Below are 20,859 nucleotides of genomic sequence, written 5' to 3' on the forward strand. Positions count from 1 at the left end.
ATTTTACACACTGACTTTAAAAAGAAGTAATTGTAGCCAAGACTGATGCAGGTTTAAACAAAGCGGCAGCCACAACCGAAACAGATGACATATCAGTGACAGAATCTCAATTCCCACTTCTCAAGAAATAATGTTTTCCTGAGCTACTTTATGGAAGAAACTATTTTTCCATCTTAAAGGGAAGGAGAGATTCTGACCTCAAAAAACAACTACAATGAAGCTCTGACTTTTGTATATCGAAAGCCTACAAAAACTAAGGCGGCTTGCAATACCTTCTCCTCAGTGATCACCTAATGACTTAACTTGAAAAATGTACAGCATACAACAGGACATGTTATGGGATTCCTGTACAAAAACACAAGCACCAGATGTGTCAGTCAGAAGAAATGCCCATCCACAGACAGATTTGCTAAACATCACACTGAATGCAGCAAGTGTGATGAAAAAGAGCTTTGGGTTTAGACTCAACCAGATATTAAAAAAAAAAAAAAAAAAAAAACCACCAAAAACGAATATTGCAGCCAACTGGAAAATCTTTTACTTTTTAAACAGATTCTGGTACCTCAGCCTTCGCCTTCATTGAAATAAATTATTTTAAATCAAACCAGCCTTTATATACACCAGTTAATTCAATTAAACAATTAAATTCATTCATCAATTAAATAATTTGAAAAACTTTTACACTTGTCACAAAACATTATTACAGCTCCTTTAATACAATATTATTACGTTCAAATATTAATTTATATACTTAAATTTCTAAATTCATTCCATTTGGAAACAGGGTTTTATAATTTACTATAAAATTTGATTCCATTCTTAATAATTTTTTCTGAAAATTAATGTTTGCCCCCCCACCCCCATCAGGTTTGGCCAAAACACTAAATATGAAATCCACACATCCACCACCATGAAACTGATGAAAATGATTAGCTACTGGACTATCCAATCTACCCCGCCTGATGTCTCCCAAATGTTCCATGATTCCCAATTTTACTTTTCTTTTAGTTTGTCCTATATACCATCTTTTTATTTCACAATTACAACCTATTATATAAATTACCCCAAAGGAATTACAATTAAAGTAATCAATGGCATTATATTTAATGCCATTTATTTTACTACCATCCAAATTCACAATTTTACTACAAACTTTACAACGTCCACAAGCAAAAGCTCCTGCATTACTAGCTCTAGCCCTCCTGCCTTTGTATCTAACCAATTATTTTAAATTACTGCACCTACTATGAGAAAAAACAATATTATTAGGGATAATTGTTTTTAGAAAATCATCATCAATAACTATAGGCCACATATTTAATATCGTTGTTTTTAGTATAGGTGAAAAAAGAGAAAACCTGTTAACAAAAAATATTTTATCTCCACCTTCTGCATTATTGCCATCATTAAAGGCTAATTTTAAAAGTCCTTTATTAACTCTAGTTTCCCCACTTTTTTTTACAAATAACATTTGTACCTAAGTATTGATAATCACTCAAATTCAGATTTAATTCTCTTTCCACTTTTTTTCTATGTAACATAATATTATCCCATTGATATCCTCTGTTATTTAATTTTCACAAATTACATCAAATTCCCTCTTAATGTTCCCAACCTCTGAGGTATTTGCAGCAATTCTTTTAAATTCTCCCAAAGGTAAAGAGTTGATCAGCTGAACACTATGCATACTAGTAGCATGCAAAAAATTGTTTACTGCCGTGGCTTTGTGGAAGGGTTTATGTTGTATCTTTCCATCATTCCCAACATAAAACTTTACATGCAGAAACTGGATAGACCTTAACTCCGCTTCAAAAGTAAAGTCCAGACCACAGGAGTTTAATTTCAAAATTGATATAAAATCATTAAACTCCACAGGATCACCCTTACATAAAAACAACAAATCATCTATGTACCTCTTATAAACAATCACATTTTTTTGAAAGAAAGTTGTAGTGTACAAACATAAATTTTCAAAAAACCCCATAAAAATTATGGCATAAGAGGGGGCAAAACTAGCACCCACTGCTGTACCTTCCTTTTGTAAAAAATATTTTTTATCAAATTAAAAAAAATTGTGAGTAAGACAAAATTCCAAAAGGGAAATAATAAAGGATGTTCTAGGTCCATCACCCAAAAGCTGATGTACTGCATCTAAACCCCATTTATTAGAAATAGAGGTATATAAAGATTTTACATCAACACTTGCCCAATAAAAGTTATCCTGCCACATTATTCCCTTAAAGTTATCACAAACCTCTTTGGTATTTTTAACATGTAAGGGAATTCTTGTAATATATTCCTTTAACGGATTATTCAAATCCTTATGTATTTTAGGTAGAATAAAAAACTTTGCATTATTAGGATTTTTAATATATAATTTTTTCACATCCCCTGAAGAAAAGAAAAACAGTCTTTCCCCTCTATCCAATAAGTCATGTAGGGCAATATTGAATTCCATTATAGGATTATTTAAAAGTGAAGCATAGACATTGTTGTCCACCAAAATATTTAAAGCTATGGAATTGTATTTTTCTTTATTAAATACAACCCAATTGCCTCCCTTGTCTGACTCTACAAAAACATAAGAGTCACTGAGCTTTCTTATTTGGCAGAGTGCCTGCCATTCTCCCTTTGTCATACTGAATCACATTGCCTTCCTTTTAAACATACCATATTCCTTGATAACTTGTTTTTTTATAATATGACTTTCAACCAGATATTAGTAAATTATTTCTGACAAAAAAAAATGCCACACATTTATCAACTCCTGACTATCATCATCAGCCTCCTTTCCCCCATTTTCTACACGGGATCAGGGTGTCAGTTATTGCCATCTCTCTCAATTCAATGCCACTCTCTTGCTTTCTTCGACACTCATACCAGACTGCTGCAGATCTTCTTGCACAAAATCCATCCACCTCTTTGCTGCATGCCCTTGTTTCCTCTTGCCTTTTTCCTGTCTGTCCCAAATCTTCTTCACCAGATTGTCTTCTGCTTTTCTACACATGTGCCCGAACCACAGAAATCTGTTCTCTTTAATATTTTCTGCAATTGGAGCTACTTTGGCTTCTACTCTTATATCCTCATTTTTTCATCTGGTCTTCAGAGTGCATCCTACCTCCTGTCTCAGGCACTTCAATTCTATCATCTCTAGCTTCCTCACCTTCTCTGTTTTTAATGCCAAGGTTTCTGTGCCATACAGTAGTATTGGTCTCACCACTGTTTTGTACACCTTACTTTTCAGCTTCTTAGGCATTATTCTGTCATACACTACACCTGATACTCTGTGCCAGTTGGCTGCAGTTCCTCTGATTCTAGCCTTGACCTCCTCATTCAGGCTTCCCTTCTCCTCAACCACCCCTCACAGATGGTTGAAGCTGTTAACCTGTTCCACTATCTTCCCTTCGATCTCAATTGTCAGCTTCTTCTGATTTCCCCCAACTGTTGCCACTACCACTGTCTTACCTGCAATCAGTTTCATCCCAAATGCCTTCAGTCTTGCATTCCATTCCCCAATCCTTTGCTGAAGTTTCTGCTCAGAGTCTGTCTGTAATGTCGTATTGCCTGCATACAGCAACTATGTATATCTGATCCCTCCGATCGGTTTGCTAATGTAAACCATTACCAGTATGAAAGCAGTGGGCTCAGAGACAAATGCAAATGCACACCTTCTCCCACTGGGAACCCCTATGTGAGGCCGAACACTATTCATACTTGAGTCATTGGGTCCTTGTACATAGCTTGTACTAATTCTACTAATGATTTTGGGACTTTAAACCACTGTGGACTTCTCAAATCAGCTTTTGTGGGACCTTGTCATATGTGTTCTCAAAGTCTTAGGAATATCCAGTTAGTTAAAAAAAAGCTTGAGATGAACAAAGAGTCTGTCTTATTGCAAACACTGGATTTAGATCAAGATGTAGCAATCTCCCACCTTACTTTCCAATACTCTGCGCATCCAATCACCCTCTCCAGAACTTCCATGCAATGTGACAGGAGTTTGATACCCATGTACTGACCACAGTTGTGGATGTCCCCTTTGTTCTTATAGACTGGTATGAGTATGCCTATTCTCCAGTCATCTGGGATACAACTTTCTCTCCACACTACTCCGAGTACCCTCAGGAGTCATTTCTCCCCCATCTTACCCAGCATCTTTATCATATCTGCTGTGACCTCATCTGAGCCTGCTGCTTCCCCTACTTCATTTTCCTTAGTGCTGTTCTTACTTCTATGGTGGACTGCTCTTCTGTCATCGGAGGCTGCGTCTGAGGCATTACAGCTTCTGTGGGGTTTTCTTCATTCAGAAGCTGCTGGAAGTATTCCGGCCATCTGCCCTTAATGTCCTGTGGACTGTTGAGTAGGTTGTTGCTAGCATCACTTATGAAGGGTGTCCGACTATCTTCTTTATCTTCCTACCTTTGCCTTGCAAACTGATATAGCTTCTTTATACCAACTCCTGACAAGACAAGAAATAAAAGACTGGACAGTTACTGTAAAATTTCTACTCAAACTAGAAAATTTATCATAAAAGCAGCCTGATACAATTTTCTTCCCACCACACTTGAATTATGGCAAAGACAAAATGCACAAAGTCATATGACACATTATGGAAGAGAAGAGGTTACAGATGCCGAGACAGTTTTATCTGTCCTGTGGTTCCTGCAGCATGTGCCCCAAGTGTTAATGGCAACTTAAGCTGGACCCTTCTTATAGATTAGCACTTAAGTAATTATAGTTAACAATATGCAGTGTATGGCACTTGATACTCTGGTCAGTTCTCAGCTGGGGTACCATCTGTATCTGTCCTACTTGTGCCCACACAGGTTTTTGCAGGGGACTCTATTTTCTACATCTTAAACATCAGGGGTACTACAAATTCCCAACAGTATGCATGTGTGTGCTTATGTCCTGTGATAGACAGGCGTTGTGAACTCGTATGACTGTGAAACAAAACTCATCTTCCCTACCACCCTGAGTTAGATAAGGTGGGAAATCTACAAATTAATTACTGAACATGGTTAACTAGGAAAACTCTGATAAGTGCTAGCAAGACGTTTCAAACCTCCAGTCACTTGCCAGCTTTATTCCCAAAGCGCCATCTCCAGTAAAACCTTCACAAGCAAGATCGTAATTTATATAACAAAATAAACTAACATTGCACAATTAAGAAAACTAAGAAATGTCTTAGCAGATAAAGAATGCAAACTGCAATTAATATGGTTACTAAATATAAAACTTTCCTCAGTTCTGGACTGCACAAACAGTATATCTGAGGAATATCGCTCTGAATACAGTGACGTACTAAAAGTTAAAAACAATTGCGATTTCTGATGTTGAAGCCACAACACATTTTTCTACATAAAGCAGTTTAAATGCTTCAATCTCTAGGTATATTTTTCATGAGAAATAGGCATTCTACATGAGTGAAAAAGTTAGCATCACTCCATTTTAACATGTTTAGAGACTAGTAAAAATGCGCAGTCTATATTGGATTAATTTAAAGAAGAGACTTTTAAGGTCTATTGTCAAGGAAGCCAACAGCAAAATTTCTTATTTTGTTACCTTGCAGTCTGCCAGTGCATTAATCACATTGATCAGAGCAAGTAGAGATCTGTTGATGTTTGCTCCCTCTCGCAGTCGTTCCCCTTTTGTATTGGTGGTGGAAGCTCGTTCTGAGCCAGCAAGGTCAATCAAACTCATTTTGGCCACTCGCAAGGCCTGATTAATACTGGCTATTCTATCCTGCTGTTTCACATAAATCTGTAAAGAGAGAACAAGACAGAGTTAATTAAGAATACTAAACCAAGCATACATTCAAATGTCAAAGGCCCATGTTAATCAAAAACAGTTTGTGTAGATTTTATTGCATGATACAGTTCTATACATTTCTAGCAAGAGTGCATTCAGGGGTTGGGAGGGTGGACTAATGGTTAAGGTGTTTGCCTTACAAACACAAGGTACAGGGTTTGAATCTCATAGGAGATAACTGAATAGGCTTAAAATGGCTCGCAAGGGCAGTTAGCATAGTACTAACCTATGAACTAACCTATAACCTATAAAAAGGACGTTAAAACCTGAATTCAATATCACACCAAGCCCTAGAATAAATAGTACATCACAGCAGATAAATCAAAACTTAAGCTGAAATATTTAATATAGATTTTGAGGCTCTAGCTTTATATTTTCATATTTTACTTAAAAATGTAAATGTATATGTATACACGCAGCCACTCTGGTGGGGTAGAAGAATGAAGCCCTAACGACGACCTAGGCAACTGAAGTTCTAACATCTTTTTGGGTGACTGATGGAACGGAAAGGAGTTATAGGTTTGCCCATCCTGGGGGTGAAGGTGGTATGTGGGCATCTCTAGATGTCAATCCCTGGTGGACTATGGACTTCACCAAAGGTGTGCTCAGTGGGGCTTGGCAGAGCTGCCGTGAAGATGGGGAGATACGCCATGGAACCTACTTTGCACACCTTCTAGGACCAGACCACACTGCCACAAAAAGGGGGAGGGGGCAACAGTAGGCCAAAACAAGACCTTCCCTGGACAGAAAAGACATTCCAAGCTTTGCCTATGATCCATAGCAGGCCCCAGCGATTATCAGAATAAGTCTGGGGGGAATGGTTGATCCAGTATGGATGGGGCACAAGGGCTGAGCAGGTAATAATGAAGGAAGGGAGGGAGGAAAATAGTAAAAATAAAATGTGAAAGAGGTTGTTGGCCATTGAGCTCATAAAAGTACAAAGGGCTCACTTTCTGTTCTTCTGTAAAAGTGTCAAGTAAAGAAACCAAGTAAACTTCTTGCTGCATTTTAGTTAGGAAACCCGGCTGTTTTACTAACTTTAAGCACATCATCATAGACTAAGGCACTTCACAGACTGATCCAATCTGTGTCACATATGTATATTGAAAAGCATTCTTTCCTTACATTGTGATGTGCATTTCATGGGCTACCCATTTCAACACATTTTATGGGCTAATGCTTATGTGTACAACGTAGGGTATTAGATACACAATTATAGCACAGGCTGCCTCATACCATGTTACTCTTAGGTTTCTGTACATTCAAAACAGCATACAGAATTGAAAGCAGAGTTATGAGCAAGGGCAGTGAAAAATCAAAGGCATGATATTTGCATTATTAACAAAACTTTCATTGTGCTCCTCGACCGTCCTGCACTTTAAGGCAATGTCGGTCTAACAGTATGACTTGTACTTCAAAGAGACAAAAAAAAAAAAAAAAAACCCTGAAAGGCAGGTACGCACCATAATGATAGGTCTGTGTTGTCTATTTCCATCCTTCCTCAAAAGATGAGTTATTGATCAGTCTTGGATCTGACTTTGGCCACTCTCAGACTGGATCAAGTGCTTGGGTACCTCCCCTACCCATAATCCCTGCAAAAAGTGAATTTCCTTAGGTCAAGTTTGCCCCTATACCAGTGTAAAGGAAATCAACCTAGGAGACCAAATGCATCATAGGATGAGGGAGAAAAAAAAAACAAAACTATTGCCAAGCAAAGAACTTAAAGAGGATATGAACAACTCAAGGTAGCTATAATCTCGTTTTCTCCAGGAGCCATGGGAAGACCTTAAGAATGGAGGAAGGACACAGGGAAGCTGAGGAAGGATAGAAGCAGACAACACAGCTATCATTATGGTAAGTACATATTGTTCATGTGATGTTATCTCTTCCGTCCGTATCACAACAGATGGGACAGAGTCCCCAGCTATTACCACATTGAGAGGTCTCATGGAAGGATATTCTGGAGCACAGCCAAATAGAAACAGGCTCTTGACCTTGACTTCAAATCCAGTTTACAGTGAAAAATGAAGGCATGGACACTGGAACAAATTGCAGCAGCAAAATTATCATCAAGCAATACTCTAGAGAAGAAAGATGTACACACGCAGCCATAAATCTAACTTAAGAGGTTTGGTTAAGGAAAAATACTTCTTGTAGACATCTGAAATATGATCAAATAACCAGTGAGAAAGAGTAATTTTAGATTCATCTTTTCCCAGTCTGGATGTGGAAAAGGAAACAATTAATCAGTCTTTCTACTCTTGGTCCGATGGAAGTAAAAACAAAGCTGGTGATGCACATCCAACAAAAGTAGCATATTAGCCTTTATTGGAGAAATTTGGTATGAAAACAGGAAGGTTGATAGACTGAGCAGTGATAAAGAAGCCAATTTTGGCAGAAATTAAGTCTTCATTCTTGGAGTAACTCTGTCCTTGTGAATACCAAATGGGGGAGTTTACCAGAACAGGGTGTGTAACTTCAAAATGCTTCAGGCAGAAGCAATAGCCACCAGAAACAGAGTCTTCCACAACAATAATTTCAGATCAACTTTAGCTTCAGGTTCAAAAGATATTGGGGGTGGGGGTGGGGGTCTAGTCAAGGCCTGTAAAAGAATGGTAATATCCCAAGAACGGACAGGATCCCTCAGTGGAGGTCGAAGGAAAGAAGGTACCCCTAAAATAAACCTTTGGACAATTTAAGAGAGTTGATGAAGAGTGGTCCTCTCCAAAATGAAAAAGCTGTACATTTACAGTGCAATAGCTGGCTCCAGGGTGAAAAAGAGATGCAAGGATGCCCAAAATAGCTGGAAGAGGAGCTGAAAAAGGATCCAAGCTTATACTAAAAACCCATATAGAAAATCTTTTCCATGAACTTTTACAGATCTTCCTGTTGGAAAGGTCTTTGTAAGGAGGTCGAAATGTGAATGGCGTAGAAAGAAAGCTCGGACAGTCTAGCTATTATTGAAACTGGAAAAAAAAAAGTCAGTCAGTTTGAAGGCTTGAATGCTGAGGAGAGGTAAGATCTAGAGCAGAACCCTGCACCCAAAAAGAGTGAATCAGATGAGACAAGAAGAAGGGAAACCAAACCTGTTGAGGTCAAAAAGGAGGACTGAGGATTACTGTGATCTTTCTCGTCAATGATTTCTGAAGAAATGTCAGTATGAAAGTGGTAGAAGGAAAGGCCTACAGGAGTCTGGGGGACCAACTGTGGATCAGAGCATCCCTCAAGGACTCCCTCATCTGGGGGATAAGGGCAAACTACATGCTGCACTTGGTGTTGTTGGGGGGAGGTGAAGAAATCATAATGATGGCCCCAACAGCTGAAAATCTGATCTGCCACTGCTGGATTGAGGAACCACATGAGAAAAAAGGATGGACCTGCTCAACCTGTCTGTGAGAACAATGGATTGTGCATTACTTTGAGAAAGCAATGAGAAGACACTGCCCATCACCACACTCTCAAGGCTTCCTGACACAAGTGGTAGAATCATACTCCACCCCTTTTGTTGGTGTATCAAACAAATGTCATATTGTCTTGTCCAGACTGAAATCACAGCTGCGGGGACGGCATCCTGGAAACTAGGAGGGCCGCTCTCATCTCCACAATGATGGTGTAGAGATCGTTCCTTGGATCATCTTTCCTAAGAAATGTACCCCCCCCCAACTCTAAGTGGGAAGTGCCAGTGGTCTCTGTGGATTGGTGGGAGGTAGTACAAAGGGAAAAGCTTGGGAATCTACCGGGACTCTAGCCACCACTGAAATAGGAGTCCTGCATATCTTTGAGAGAGAGACCTGAAAACTCACGGGCTGGTGTCAGGCTGACCACTGACATCACTAGGTCCACTGAAAAGAAGAATTAAGATTATGGCAGCCACCATCAAGCTGAGAAGTAGTAGGATCAATGTTACAGGTGACCTATGACAAAAGAAATGACAACAAATGCCTGTCTGTTGTGTTGTGTCTTTCGGCTTTTCCCGGTTAGGGGTCGCCACAGCAGAACTCCGGTCCGCTAATGATCGGCAGTTGATTCTTACGTGCTGAGTTGCCAGCCCGCTAATGATCGGCAGTTGATTTTTACGTGCTGAGTTGCCAGCCCTAACGCACAACCTTCAACGAAGGTACGCCCATTCACGCACGTCTCCACGCAGAAGACGCTCTAGGTGAGAGTCGAACCGTCAGCGTCTTACTGTGAGGAGACAACACTACCGCAGCACCACCACCGCGGATTGATAACAAATGCCTGTCTTTGAAGTATGGAAATCCTAGTTTGTGAAAGCTTAGCAATTTGCAGTTTCTTGTCCAAACCTGCTCCAATGAATTCCAAGGAAAGGACAGGATGAAGTTTGGACTTGGCTGTGTTCACTGTAATGCCTAGTGTTGATGAAAGCTGGAGAAAGGAGTGCCTGGCCTGCAGAATATTCCTGGCCGGGGTAGTTATGAGCTAGTCATCCAGGTATGGAAACAATCAGCAACCCTACAGCCTGAGATGAGCTGCAATCACTTTAACTCCTCATGGGGCTGTGGTGAGATCAAAAGGCAAGGCTATGAACTGCAAATGACTGGTTCCCAGCTAAAAGCAGTGAAATCTTCTGCAACATCTGTCTTTTTATATGGTAGTATGCATCCTAAAGGTCTATCAAGCACATCCAATCATCCTTCCTTAGCAATGAAGTATGGACTGTAACTTGACCATCCTGAATTTCATTTGTTTTGCAAGCTTTTTAAAATGACTCTGGTCCAAAATTGGCCTGACGTCCCTGTTCTTTTCCAGATCCTTGGTAATGTGGTGGAACTTGTTGTATGACCTGCTTTTTTAGCAGCTTTTCTATTTCTAGTGTTGCTGCTTTCCTTTGGGAAGCTTCTTTAAGCGTGGTGGAGGGAAGATAAAAGGGATAGAGTAGCCACTGGTTATAATCCTCTACACCCAAATATTCTCAGTGATGGATATCCAGGTTATGGGGACAAAGGGTAACCGCATCTGACTGTCGCCGGAGTGCAGCAATCAGGCAAACATTCAGTAGTGCTAGTGAGACTTAGAAGAGAAAGGGCACCAAAGACTCAAAGTTTAAAGTCATCTATACCAAAGGGGTGATGTCCACCATTACTTTCCTTCAAACCTCCTCTGCCTTTGGTGGGGAGGTCCTCTTGCCAAGTGCATCAGGAGCACATCCTTGTGACTTCCCAGAACAGTTTCTTTCCTCTTTTCAAATATCTAGAAGAGGTCCTCTGGGGGTAGAAAACCAAATCCCCACAGCAGACAAGGACTTAGCATCTGGTTCACTCCTGGACAGAGTTTCTTTAACCTTTGGACCAAAGAATGTCAATCAATCACAGAGGACATTGATTAAGGAAGTCTTAAAAAGGCTGCACAAAAATTGCATCATAACATCAAAGCATCTCTCTTAATGGTTATACCTCTGTCTGCACCTCTAGAAGCACTTTTTGTTGCACTGGACATGAGATGAATCAAGACACTAGACAGGGATTGAAGGGTGGCTAACTGAGTCTACAGACTTCCTCTCCTCAGCAGAAAGGGAACCCAACAGAAAGATTTGGAGAGCTCTTTGGTCAAATCCCTCTGGAAGCACATAACATATGCCAGGGAATTCAGCACCCTACCAGCAAAGAGCATTAACACCTTTTTTCCCAAAACTAAGTCCTGAGATTCCCTGTCAGGGGAAGGAAAGTGGAACTCCCTTCAGCTAATTCCTTTTTGGTGGCCACTTTCATATCTTGAAATCAATGGCAGAACACTTGCTCCAATAAGAACAGTCTTTTAGAGAAATCAGAAATTTGACATATTTACATGGGGTTGGTTCTGCTACATTCTTTTACATGCACGTTCATTTAGAGATTAAATCTACAATCTCGCCAGCAGGAAGGAGTGCCCAAGAAGTAGATGAGCTAGCCACAAAAACCTCGAGAAATACAGGATCTTCTTGGAATAAATTTTCTCAAGCCCAAATCCCCTTTCGGTCAGTTTGGTCTGAGTACGTAAAGTATTTCACCAATGGAGACATCAACAAGGGAGTGGATTTGGAGGACCCCCCTCCACTGCATCAAAGTCAGTATCTTCAGTTAGGGACTGCTTTAGGGAGTCTATGTGAATCCTTTTGCACATATTCTTCTGACAAACCTCCCCAGTGGGATGCTCTGGAGAGAACTCAGAAGTTGACTGGAGGTCCTCAGTAAGGAAGCACTCAAACCTTTTAGAGGTTGGCTGTCGCAACAACAAGGATTGGTCTTGAAGACCAGCTTACCACAGCTCCAAAGCAGACATCAGAGCTGAGCTGTCCAGTGTCGAAGGCCCAAGGTAAAGGGATGGCTCAAAGCATCTCCGAGTTGTGCCTGCACCCCACTCCATCCCATGTCCAACATGGGCACCTTGGCTCTAAGATCAGTTGACGTCATTGCCATTCTGCACCAACTGACTCACAGAAGCTACTGGAGTTGAAGAACAACAGGTCTTTGAATCAGACAGAGACATACCATGGGGAATGCTCTGATCAGATATCCCCGACTATAAAGGATTCATTGAGAAAGGAGAAATAATCTGATGAAGGGATAGGACCAGGCCTCTGGCCTTTAAAGGGGCTAGAGCTGGAAGAACCCCTGGCTGGATTTAGGTCCTGAGGAAAGTACAGTTTTGTACCTACCATAAATGTAGATGTTCGAGTGTACACCCTGCTGCAGTCATCGCACTTGGGTTATCTTGCCGTCAGGCGGTCCCGCAGTCGGCCTGAATTCCAAAGTCTTGGTCCGGCATCGGTTGCTGTCGCTTCCTCCCTGACGTCAGTGCGCCAGGGGTATATATGATGCATCCGACAGCATTTTCTTCAGTTTTTCTTGCCCCAGATGTCAGGTGCCCCAAAAAGGTGGTCAGTAATTAGTACCAATCTAAGATATTTAGCACAAACACAACATCCCTCCAGCTATAAGCAAATACATCAGAAAGGTATTGTAAAGATTTAGTTAGTTAGTCAGAGGGGATAGAGGGAGGGTAACCTGGAATGCAGCAGGGTGCACACTCAAACATCTACATTTATGGTAGGTACAAAACTGTACTATGTTCATTGTGCTACCCTACTGCAGTCATCACACTTGGGTAGAATCCCAAAGCTAAGGATGGGAAGAGGAGTCAAAGAGGGTTAGAGGAGGCTAAAAGCCCTGCAGAACTGCAGTGGCAAAGCCAGCTCTAGTCTTAGAGTAAAGTGGTAAACGGTAGTGTTTGGTGAAGGTGTGTACTGAACTCCAAGTTGCAGCTTCCAAAATATCCTTGGCTGGCACCCCCCTGAGGAAGGCTGTAGATGTAGCTGCTGCCCTGGTAGAGTGGGGCCTTATGGTAGCAGGAACTGGTTTTCCATGATGGGTATAGAAAAAACGAATGCAATGTCCTATCCATTTGGAAATGGTCTGCTTTGATATAGCCTTCCCTTGTGAAGCTGCAGCATAGGATACAAAGAGCTGGTCAGATTTTCTGAAAACCTTAGTTTTATCCAAGTAGTAACGAAGTTGCCTGTGAATGTCCAAGGAATGCAGGAGTCTTTCTCCTTTGTTCTGTGGATTTGGAAAGAAGGTGGGTAAATGGATGGTTTGATTTAAAGCCACACTGGATACCACCTTAGGCATGAAGGAAGGATTAGTTCGTAGAGAAACTCTGTCTTGATGGAAAATGAGGAAAGGTTCCACTACCATTAGTGCCTGAAGGTCTGAGACTCTTCTGGCTGAGGTTATTGCTAGCAGCAGGGCTGTCTTCCATGATATAAATTTTAGATCAGCAGAGAAAGCTGGTTCAAAGGGAGGTAGCGTAAGTTTTTCCAGAACGAAGTTGAGGTTCCAGGTTGGTGTAGGTGCTCTCCTGGGGGGCCTAATGTTTTTTTGCCCCTCTGAGGAACTGCCTTAGAAGTGGATGTGAAAATAAGGGTGGATCCGTGTTGTAGTGGGCTGAAATAGCTGAGGCGTGGATTTTAATAGATGAAAAAGAAAGTCCTTTGTGCAACATCTCAGTTAAATACTGTAGAATCTGAGGCATGTGAGGCTGAAGGGTATTTTGGCCTTTAGCTTGGTTCCAGGCGCAAAACCTTTTCCATTTGTCCGAGTAGGCCTTCCTGGTGCTGGGCCTCCTAGCTTCCAGAATAACATCCATAACTGCTTGTGGAAGAGGAGCTGGCTGGATGCCTAGGTGATTTGCCATGCAGCCAAATTTAAGGTTTTGAGCTGGCTGTGTAGAATCCGATTGTCTTGCTGTGTGAGCAAATGGGCAATTTGTGGTAAAATCCAAGGTGGGCCCTGGGCCATATTCCTTAATAGTGGGTACCAGTGCTGGCGTGTCCAGTCTGGGGCTATGAGTATCATTTGTGGTCTCTCCTTTCTGACTTTCAAAAGCACCTTTGAGAGAAGGGGCAATGGAGGGAAGGCATATACTGTCAGGTTTTTCCAAATGAATGAGTGCGCGTCCACTTTCCAAGCTTGATGATGAAGTGTCCTTGTACAAAATTTTGTTAGCTGATAGTTTTGGGGGCTGGCAAACAGGTCTATGTCTGGGTGGCCCCATTTTTGAGTTATCATTGCAAATACTTGTGGATCCAGTTTCCACTCATGCGGATCCATGATGTTTCTGCTGAGGTCGTCTGCCAATGTGTTCTTTTTTCCTGGCAGGAATTGAGCTTGTAGCTGAACTTGGTAATCCAGTGCTGTGTTCCACAAGGTCATTGCTTGCCTGCATAGAGGGTAGGAGTGTGCACCCCCTTGTTTGTTTATCTACCACATTACTGTGGTGTTGTCCGTCCTTATTGTAAGCTGTCCTGGATGTAAGAGGTTCTTGAAGGCTGTCAGAGCATTCTGTACAGCTAGCATCTCTTTTTGATTGATGCGCAGATTCCTTTGATCTGCAGTCCATATGCCTTGAATGCACTGTCCTGCCATGTGTGCCCCCCAGGCGTAGTCCGATGCATCTGTTGTCATAGTTTGCCTGGCTGGGGGCAAGGTGAAAGGCTGACCCTTGTTGAGGTGACATGCCTGTGACCACCACAGAAACTCTTGTTGAAGGCAGGGAATGAGAGATATCATTGTGTCCAAGCTGTGGCTGTGTTGAGACCATACGCTTTTTAGGTACCACTGTAATTTCCTCATATGCAGCTTTGCAAATGGTACTAGTAGTATGCAAGATGCCATGAAGCCCAAGGCCTGCAGAATTTTTCTTGCAGGGAGTTGGGTCTTTGTTGCCATTGTTTTGAAATATTGGGTCAGTTGTAGTTGTTTGTCTGGCGTCAGATAAGCCTTCTGGGCCGTTGTATTCACCCAGGCACCTGGCACCCAGGAATGTCATATTTTGTGAGGGTACTAGTTTTGATTTCTTTTCGTTTACTGTGTACCCTAGGCAACTTAGAAGATGTTTTACAAAAGCCAGATGTTGTAAGAGAATGTCTTTGCTTTCTGCTTGGATGAGGCAGTCGTCCAGGTATGGGTATATTTGAATTCCTCTTGGTCTGCAATATGCAATTACTGGTGCCAGGCATTTTGTGAAAACCCTGGGCACAGTGGATAAGCCAAAAGGCAGTGCAGAGATTTGGTAATGGGTTGAACCTGCAATGAAACAGAGGTATCTTCTGCAATTTTGTCTGATAGGGGCATGCAGGTATGCCTCCTTGAGGTCCAACGTTACTAGCCATGCTTTCTTGCCCAACATGGGAAGAAGCTGCTGTAGTGTTAGCATCTTGAATGTGGGTACTTGTAAGAAGGTGTTTAGAATTGAATGGTCCAGAATTGGTCTCCAGGCATTGTCCTTTCTGGGGACTAGAAAGAGTCTTGAGTAAAAACCTTGGCCTTGCTCCCATGTAGGTACCAGTTGAATGGCTCTCATGTCCATGAGAGCTGTAACTTGTTTTTGTGCCTCTGCCCATTGATTTTGTGGCAGGTTTGGCATTCCTCTTTTCGTTGGCAAGGTGTGGAAATGGAACCTGTATCCTTGTGAAATTATGTCTAGGACCCATTTGTCCTTTGTGACGATGTGCCAGTTGTCTGAAAAAAGTGCTAATTTTCCTCCCAAGGGAGCTGCCAAGAGAGTCTTGCTTGGCCATATGAGGTTTAAGTCATTGAGTTTGCCTTCTAGTAGTTTGGGGCCTGTCTTCTCCTCCCTTCTTGTGTTGCAGTGGCCCATTGTCGAGGTTTGTAGTGGATTTGTGGCTGTCCTCTGCCTCTTGGGCGTCTGTATTTACCCCTCTGTGGTCTGTCAGTAGCTGGAAAGGACCAATTTTTTGTTGGCCAATTTCTGAAGCGAGGGGCCTGAACCTGTAGAAAATCTTTGACCGTCTGCATAGATTTTGCCTTATCCTCCATTTTCTTTAATACTTCTTCTGCTTTAACTCCAAATAGGAAATACTGCTGTAAGGGAGCATCTAGAAGCTTTGTTTTAACATGATCAGGCAGAGTTTGTTCCTTTAACCAAGCATGCCTACGTATAACAGACCCAGTAACAGCTGCTCTACAGGAAGCCTCCAAATAATCAAATCCACATTGTAAAGTATGTTTGCCCACCTGTTCAGCTGCATGCTACATTTCTTTCAATTCAGACTGTTGAGGGAGTGTGCTCATTTTTTGTCTTATTTGAGACATTAGAAATTGCTGGTATTTTAGCATGTGAAATTGACAATTTAGTGCTCTCATAGCTAGAGTGGCTGAGGTGTAAACCTTTTTCCCCCACCTGTCTAGTGCTCTGGAGTCCCTTTCAGAGGGTACAGGATTTTTCGCCATAGAAGCCTTAGCCCCTTTGGGACCCTGGGAGATAGTCTCTGGATCAGCAACAGGGCTTTTATAAAGGAATTTGTGGGAGTCAGGCACTCTATAATATCGGTCTGGTTTGGCTGGAGCAGGAGGCAGAGAATCTGGATTTAAACTAGATTCTAAGTAAACATCATCCAAAATGTCTAAAACTGGGGGGATAGCAAGAGGTCTGTGCTGGGGGAGTAAAAGAAACTCTCTGAGCCTTTTCTTTGAGTCAGAGTAGTCCTGACCTTCCCAGTGAAAATGTTCCCTCATAGTGTGTAAAGTTTCCCCAAAGGAGTAGTCTTCAGGGGGAGAAGCTGAGGAAATGGAATCCTCAGCATCGGAATCTTCATAAGGGGGAAAGGAGTAATCTTGGTCCTCAGAGGAGCCTGAGGAAATAGACACGATCAGAGGAGGCATAATCTTCCTCTTGTCTAGGCCTTTTGTCGGGGGGGGGGGGTTAGGAACCCCCGATTAAAGAGATCAAATCTTCTGCCATTTTAAGCATCTGTTTCTTAGGCATGGGGCCTTGCACCGGAGACTGAAGTGCAGTCTTTTTTGGTTTAACAGGAGTCTTAAGCTTAGGATGCGCTTTTATAGTGAGCATCGTCGGTCTGAAGACACCTTCAGAAACCGAAGGGGTTTCTGCAGCACTGACATCACTTTCTGCAATGTCGTCGGTAGGGGCTAAAGAAAATTGCTGCGTCGGCCTAGCACTCTCCACCAAAGGCTCCGAAGTGGTCTCTGGTTCCAAATCTGCGGTAGCCAGGGGCTGCGCAGGAGCCTCACTGAAAACCGGTGAACCGGAGGCCGGCCCAGCAGAGGCCTCGAAGTCTGGCTCGGGTCTAGGCTGCCTGTCCTTATCCTTGCATTTTTTGTGCACGCCGGTAGTCGGTTGCTCCGACAGCATTGTGTAGTTAAATTTTCTACCGAATTAGTGTCGTGCAAAATCAAAGCGTCTTTTTGTAGTACGCTTATTGAACCTAGCACAAAAGCGACAACCAGTGACGTCGTGGTCTGGGCCTAGGCAAGGTATACAATAAGAATGAAAATCCTTATGAGGTATTTGCTTCCCACAAGAAATACAATTGTTAACTTTTTCTGACATCGGTCTGAGGCAAGAAAAGTTTCCCCAATGGGGTACTTAGCTTTATTAAAGACTTCGGATCTGAAATTCGACTTCGAAAATCTCAGGAGTCGGCCGACCGGCACTTACGAACTGCTTCTGCTTCGGGCACCGCGCGGCAAGAAAGACTGGAGAAAATGGCATCAGATGCATCATATATACCCCTGGCGCACTGACATCCAGGAGGAAGCGACAGCAACCGACGCCAGACCAAGACTTTGGAATTCAGGCCGACTGCGGGACCGCCTGACGGCAAGATAACCCAAGTGTGATGACTGCAGCAGGGTAACACGAACATCTTCCTCATCATCTTATCCACATCAGCTTCTGATTCACTCCTGGAGGACCGAGCTGAGCAGACAGAGGAAGCAGTTGTGTAAAGTCTAGGAGATCCAATGGGCAGGCATTTTCTGAAAAATGGGGGATCTCAGCCTTGGTGAAAAAAGGCTCTGATGAAAAGTATGGCACCAGTAGAGGAGTAGTACCAGAAAAAAATTATAAAAGGTGCTGAAGCAAAAGTTGGATTTGAAAGCCTTAGAATCTTTGGAGCCAAATGCAAAGGAGGGGAGCAATTAGGGGACCACTTTTTTGGTTCCTTGAATTTTTCTATATCTGTCGCTTTATCGTGGCTCTTCTGCTCTCAATTTTTCTGTAGGTTTCTCAACTGAAGGAGAAGCAGCAGCAGATGATGTTGAATGAGCAGAGGAAACTTCTCCTGCCGAGGCAGGGAGGAGTCCCTTATAACCAGCATGTTTCCCCTCTCTATAACAGTTTCATGCCCAAAAGCAAAACAAAGTGGAAAGGGACACTGTTTGCTCAAGTGAGTGGCCGCTCAAACAGCGGACACTATTTGGCATGGGTATCTGAGTTGGGGATTTTATGCCCATAAACCATACGTTTACTGAAGCCTGACAGTTTATTAGACATTTTCAAAAAAAAAAAATCCAAACAGGTACAACATTAATAACAGCAGTAATGGTAACATAAAAAACACCACACACCTCATAAAAAGTATAAATAATAGTAGCACTGCAACTATAGTACTAGAAAATAACACCTAAAACTCTTTTTCAACAGCAACAACTATAAGGTCCAAACAGGCAAGTTAAGAGAAAATTATAAAGGATCTATCTTAAAAACTCTTTTTGTTTTGTTAAATATGAGGGTAAGAGAATGCAAAATGAAAAAAAATGAACAGAAGATAGACCTAAGGGAAAAAACACTGAAAAGCACAAAGGATTAGCAGTTACTGTGGCTATACAAGACTACGTCCTTGGCAATCAAGTAGTAAACGAAACACAAGATATGAAATAATTCTCTCCCTGAAGGAGGTTATGGGTAAGAGCAGGAGCCTGTACACTGGATCCAAAGTCTGAGAGTGGCTGAAGTCAGATCAAAGACTGACCCTATAACCCATCCACTGTGGAACGGACAAGAGAGACAAAATTAGACCTGCAGTTCTGTGCTGATGCCAATGATAGTGATCACAGAAACAGCAACAAACATAACAGTTTCTGTGCATCCTATAAACTGCAGCTCCTTCAAAGTCTCCCTCTAAGCTCAAAGGACATAAAAATGCTTATATTAGCAGTTAAAGCACTGATAACTGTGATCCCAATTAAAGCATGCAAACTGTTTTCTTGACAGCAATACATTCTCCCCCCTCTGTTCCTTGGTGCTTGTAAGAAAAGGAAAGCATGAAACACAAATATGTTTACAGTTATGCTCAGATCTCTGTGATCCGTGATCCCAAGCATGTATTGAGCATAACAGTTAAGGAATACAACAGACAAGTGAGGTTGAGTATTTCTTAAAACCAGCACATATGTATTTTTTCTTTTCTACAAGAAAAGATCTCCTGCTGTCAACAATGTCCATTTACCCAACTGGCGCTTTTTTAGAGCAAGAAGTTTGTGCTCTCAAACAAGGTCTGTTTAGTCAGCACCCCTTACATAGACAGCATGTTTTTACTCCTATACAGTGGATATATAAAAAGTATACACACCCCTGTTAAAATGCCAGGTTTTTGTAATATAAAAAAAATGAGGCCACAATAAATCATTTCCAAACTTTTCCCACCTTTAATGTTACCTATAACCTATACAATTCAATGGAAAAACACAAAATCTGTTCGGAGAAAAAATATAAAAAAACAAAAAATCTACAATAAGCTGGTTGCATAAGTGTGCATACCCTTAAACTAATACTTTGTTGAAGCACCTTTTGATTTATATACAGCATTCAGTCTCCTTGGGTACACACCTGCCATCAATTAAAGAGACTCTGATTAATCCCAAATAAAGTTCAGCTGTCCTATTAGGATTTTCCTGACATTTATTCAGTTGCCTGCTACAGCAAAAAAAGAAGTTATGTACTTACCATAACATTCCATGTGAGTTGTTCATTTCACCTTCATTCACACTGATGGGATACGGAGCCAACCCTTGGCTCCAACTCGGCCAGATGCTAAAGCTTGAGGTCTTCAAACAGCTCGTGGCCTACTCCCCATCCCATGATGCTATAGTGCTTCCCTCAGATCTTGTTTGCCCAATCATACTGATTAGTAAAGAATACAGGCACTGAAATAAGAATACTGTAGATAAGGACAAAGTATCACTAAGACTTGTTTAAACTTTCCGGCCCTCAAGACTTTAAAGGTTGGGGGTTGGTGGGTGGGACGTAAGAATGATGGCGAGATAAACAACTCACATGGAACATTATGGTAAGTCCATAACTTTTTTATGTGAAGTTGTTCTATCTCGCCTTCATTCTCACTGATGGGTAAGTGTCCCAAGCACTATCTCCTAGGGTGGCTCATGGAAGTATATTCCTCAGAACCATAGAACCAAAGGAGGCCCTGTCCCTGGAGGCCTTATCCAATTGGTAATGAGTGATAGAGGTATGAGGTGAGGACTATGTGGCTGCTGCACAAATGGTATCTATAGGAACCCGTGCCAGAAAGGCTGAAGATGTGGAAATTGCTCTTGTGAGTGAGCCTTGACTTTGTGATTTAAATGTCATCTGCGAAGAGTTGTATGTGAAAGAAATACAACCTGACGACCATTTTTATAAAGTGTTTTTTTACCACTGGAGTACCCTTCTTTGAATTTGAAAAGGAGACAAAATGTCGATCCGACTTTTTGAAGTCCTTAGTCCTGT

General features: G+C 41.8%; 1 protein-coding gene across 1 annotated transcript in view; it reads right to left on the reverse strand.

The window, feature by feature from the left end:
- LOC122811485 (kinesin-like protein KIF18A) overlaps positions 1-20,859 on the reverse strand; it is a gene marked incomplete in the record, with an annotated part of 1,576,798 nt that overhangs the window by 1,188,811 nt on the left and 367,128 nt on the right. Inside the window, 1 exon segment of the mRNA XM_044083351.1 lies at positions 5,566-5,763. Coding sequence (XP_043939286.1) covers positions 5,566-5,763 — 198 coding nt within the window.

This window comes from Protopterus annectens, chromosome 9.part0, assembly GCF_019279795.1.
Source record: "Protopterus annectens isolate FY-2018-M chromosome 9.part0, PAN1.0, whole genome shotgun sequence".
Lineage (NCBI taxonomy): Eukaryota > Metazoa > Chordata > Ceratodontiformes > Protopteridae > Protopterus > Protopterus annectens.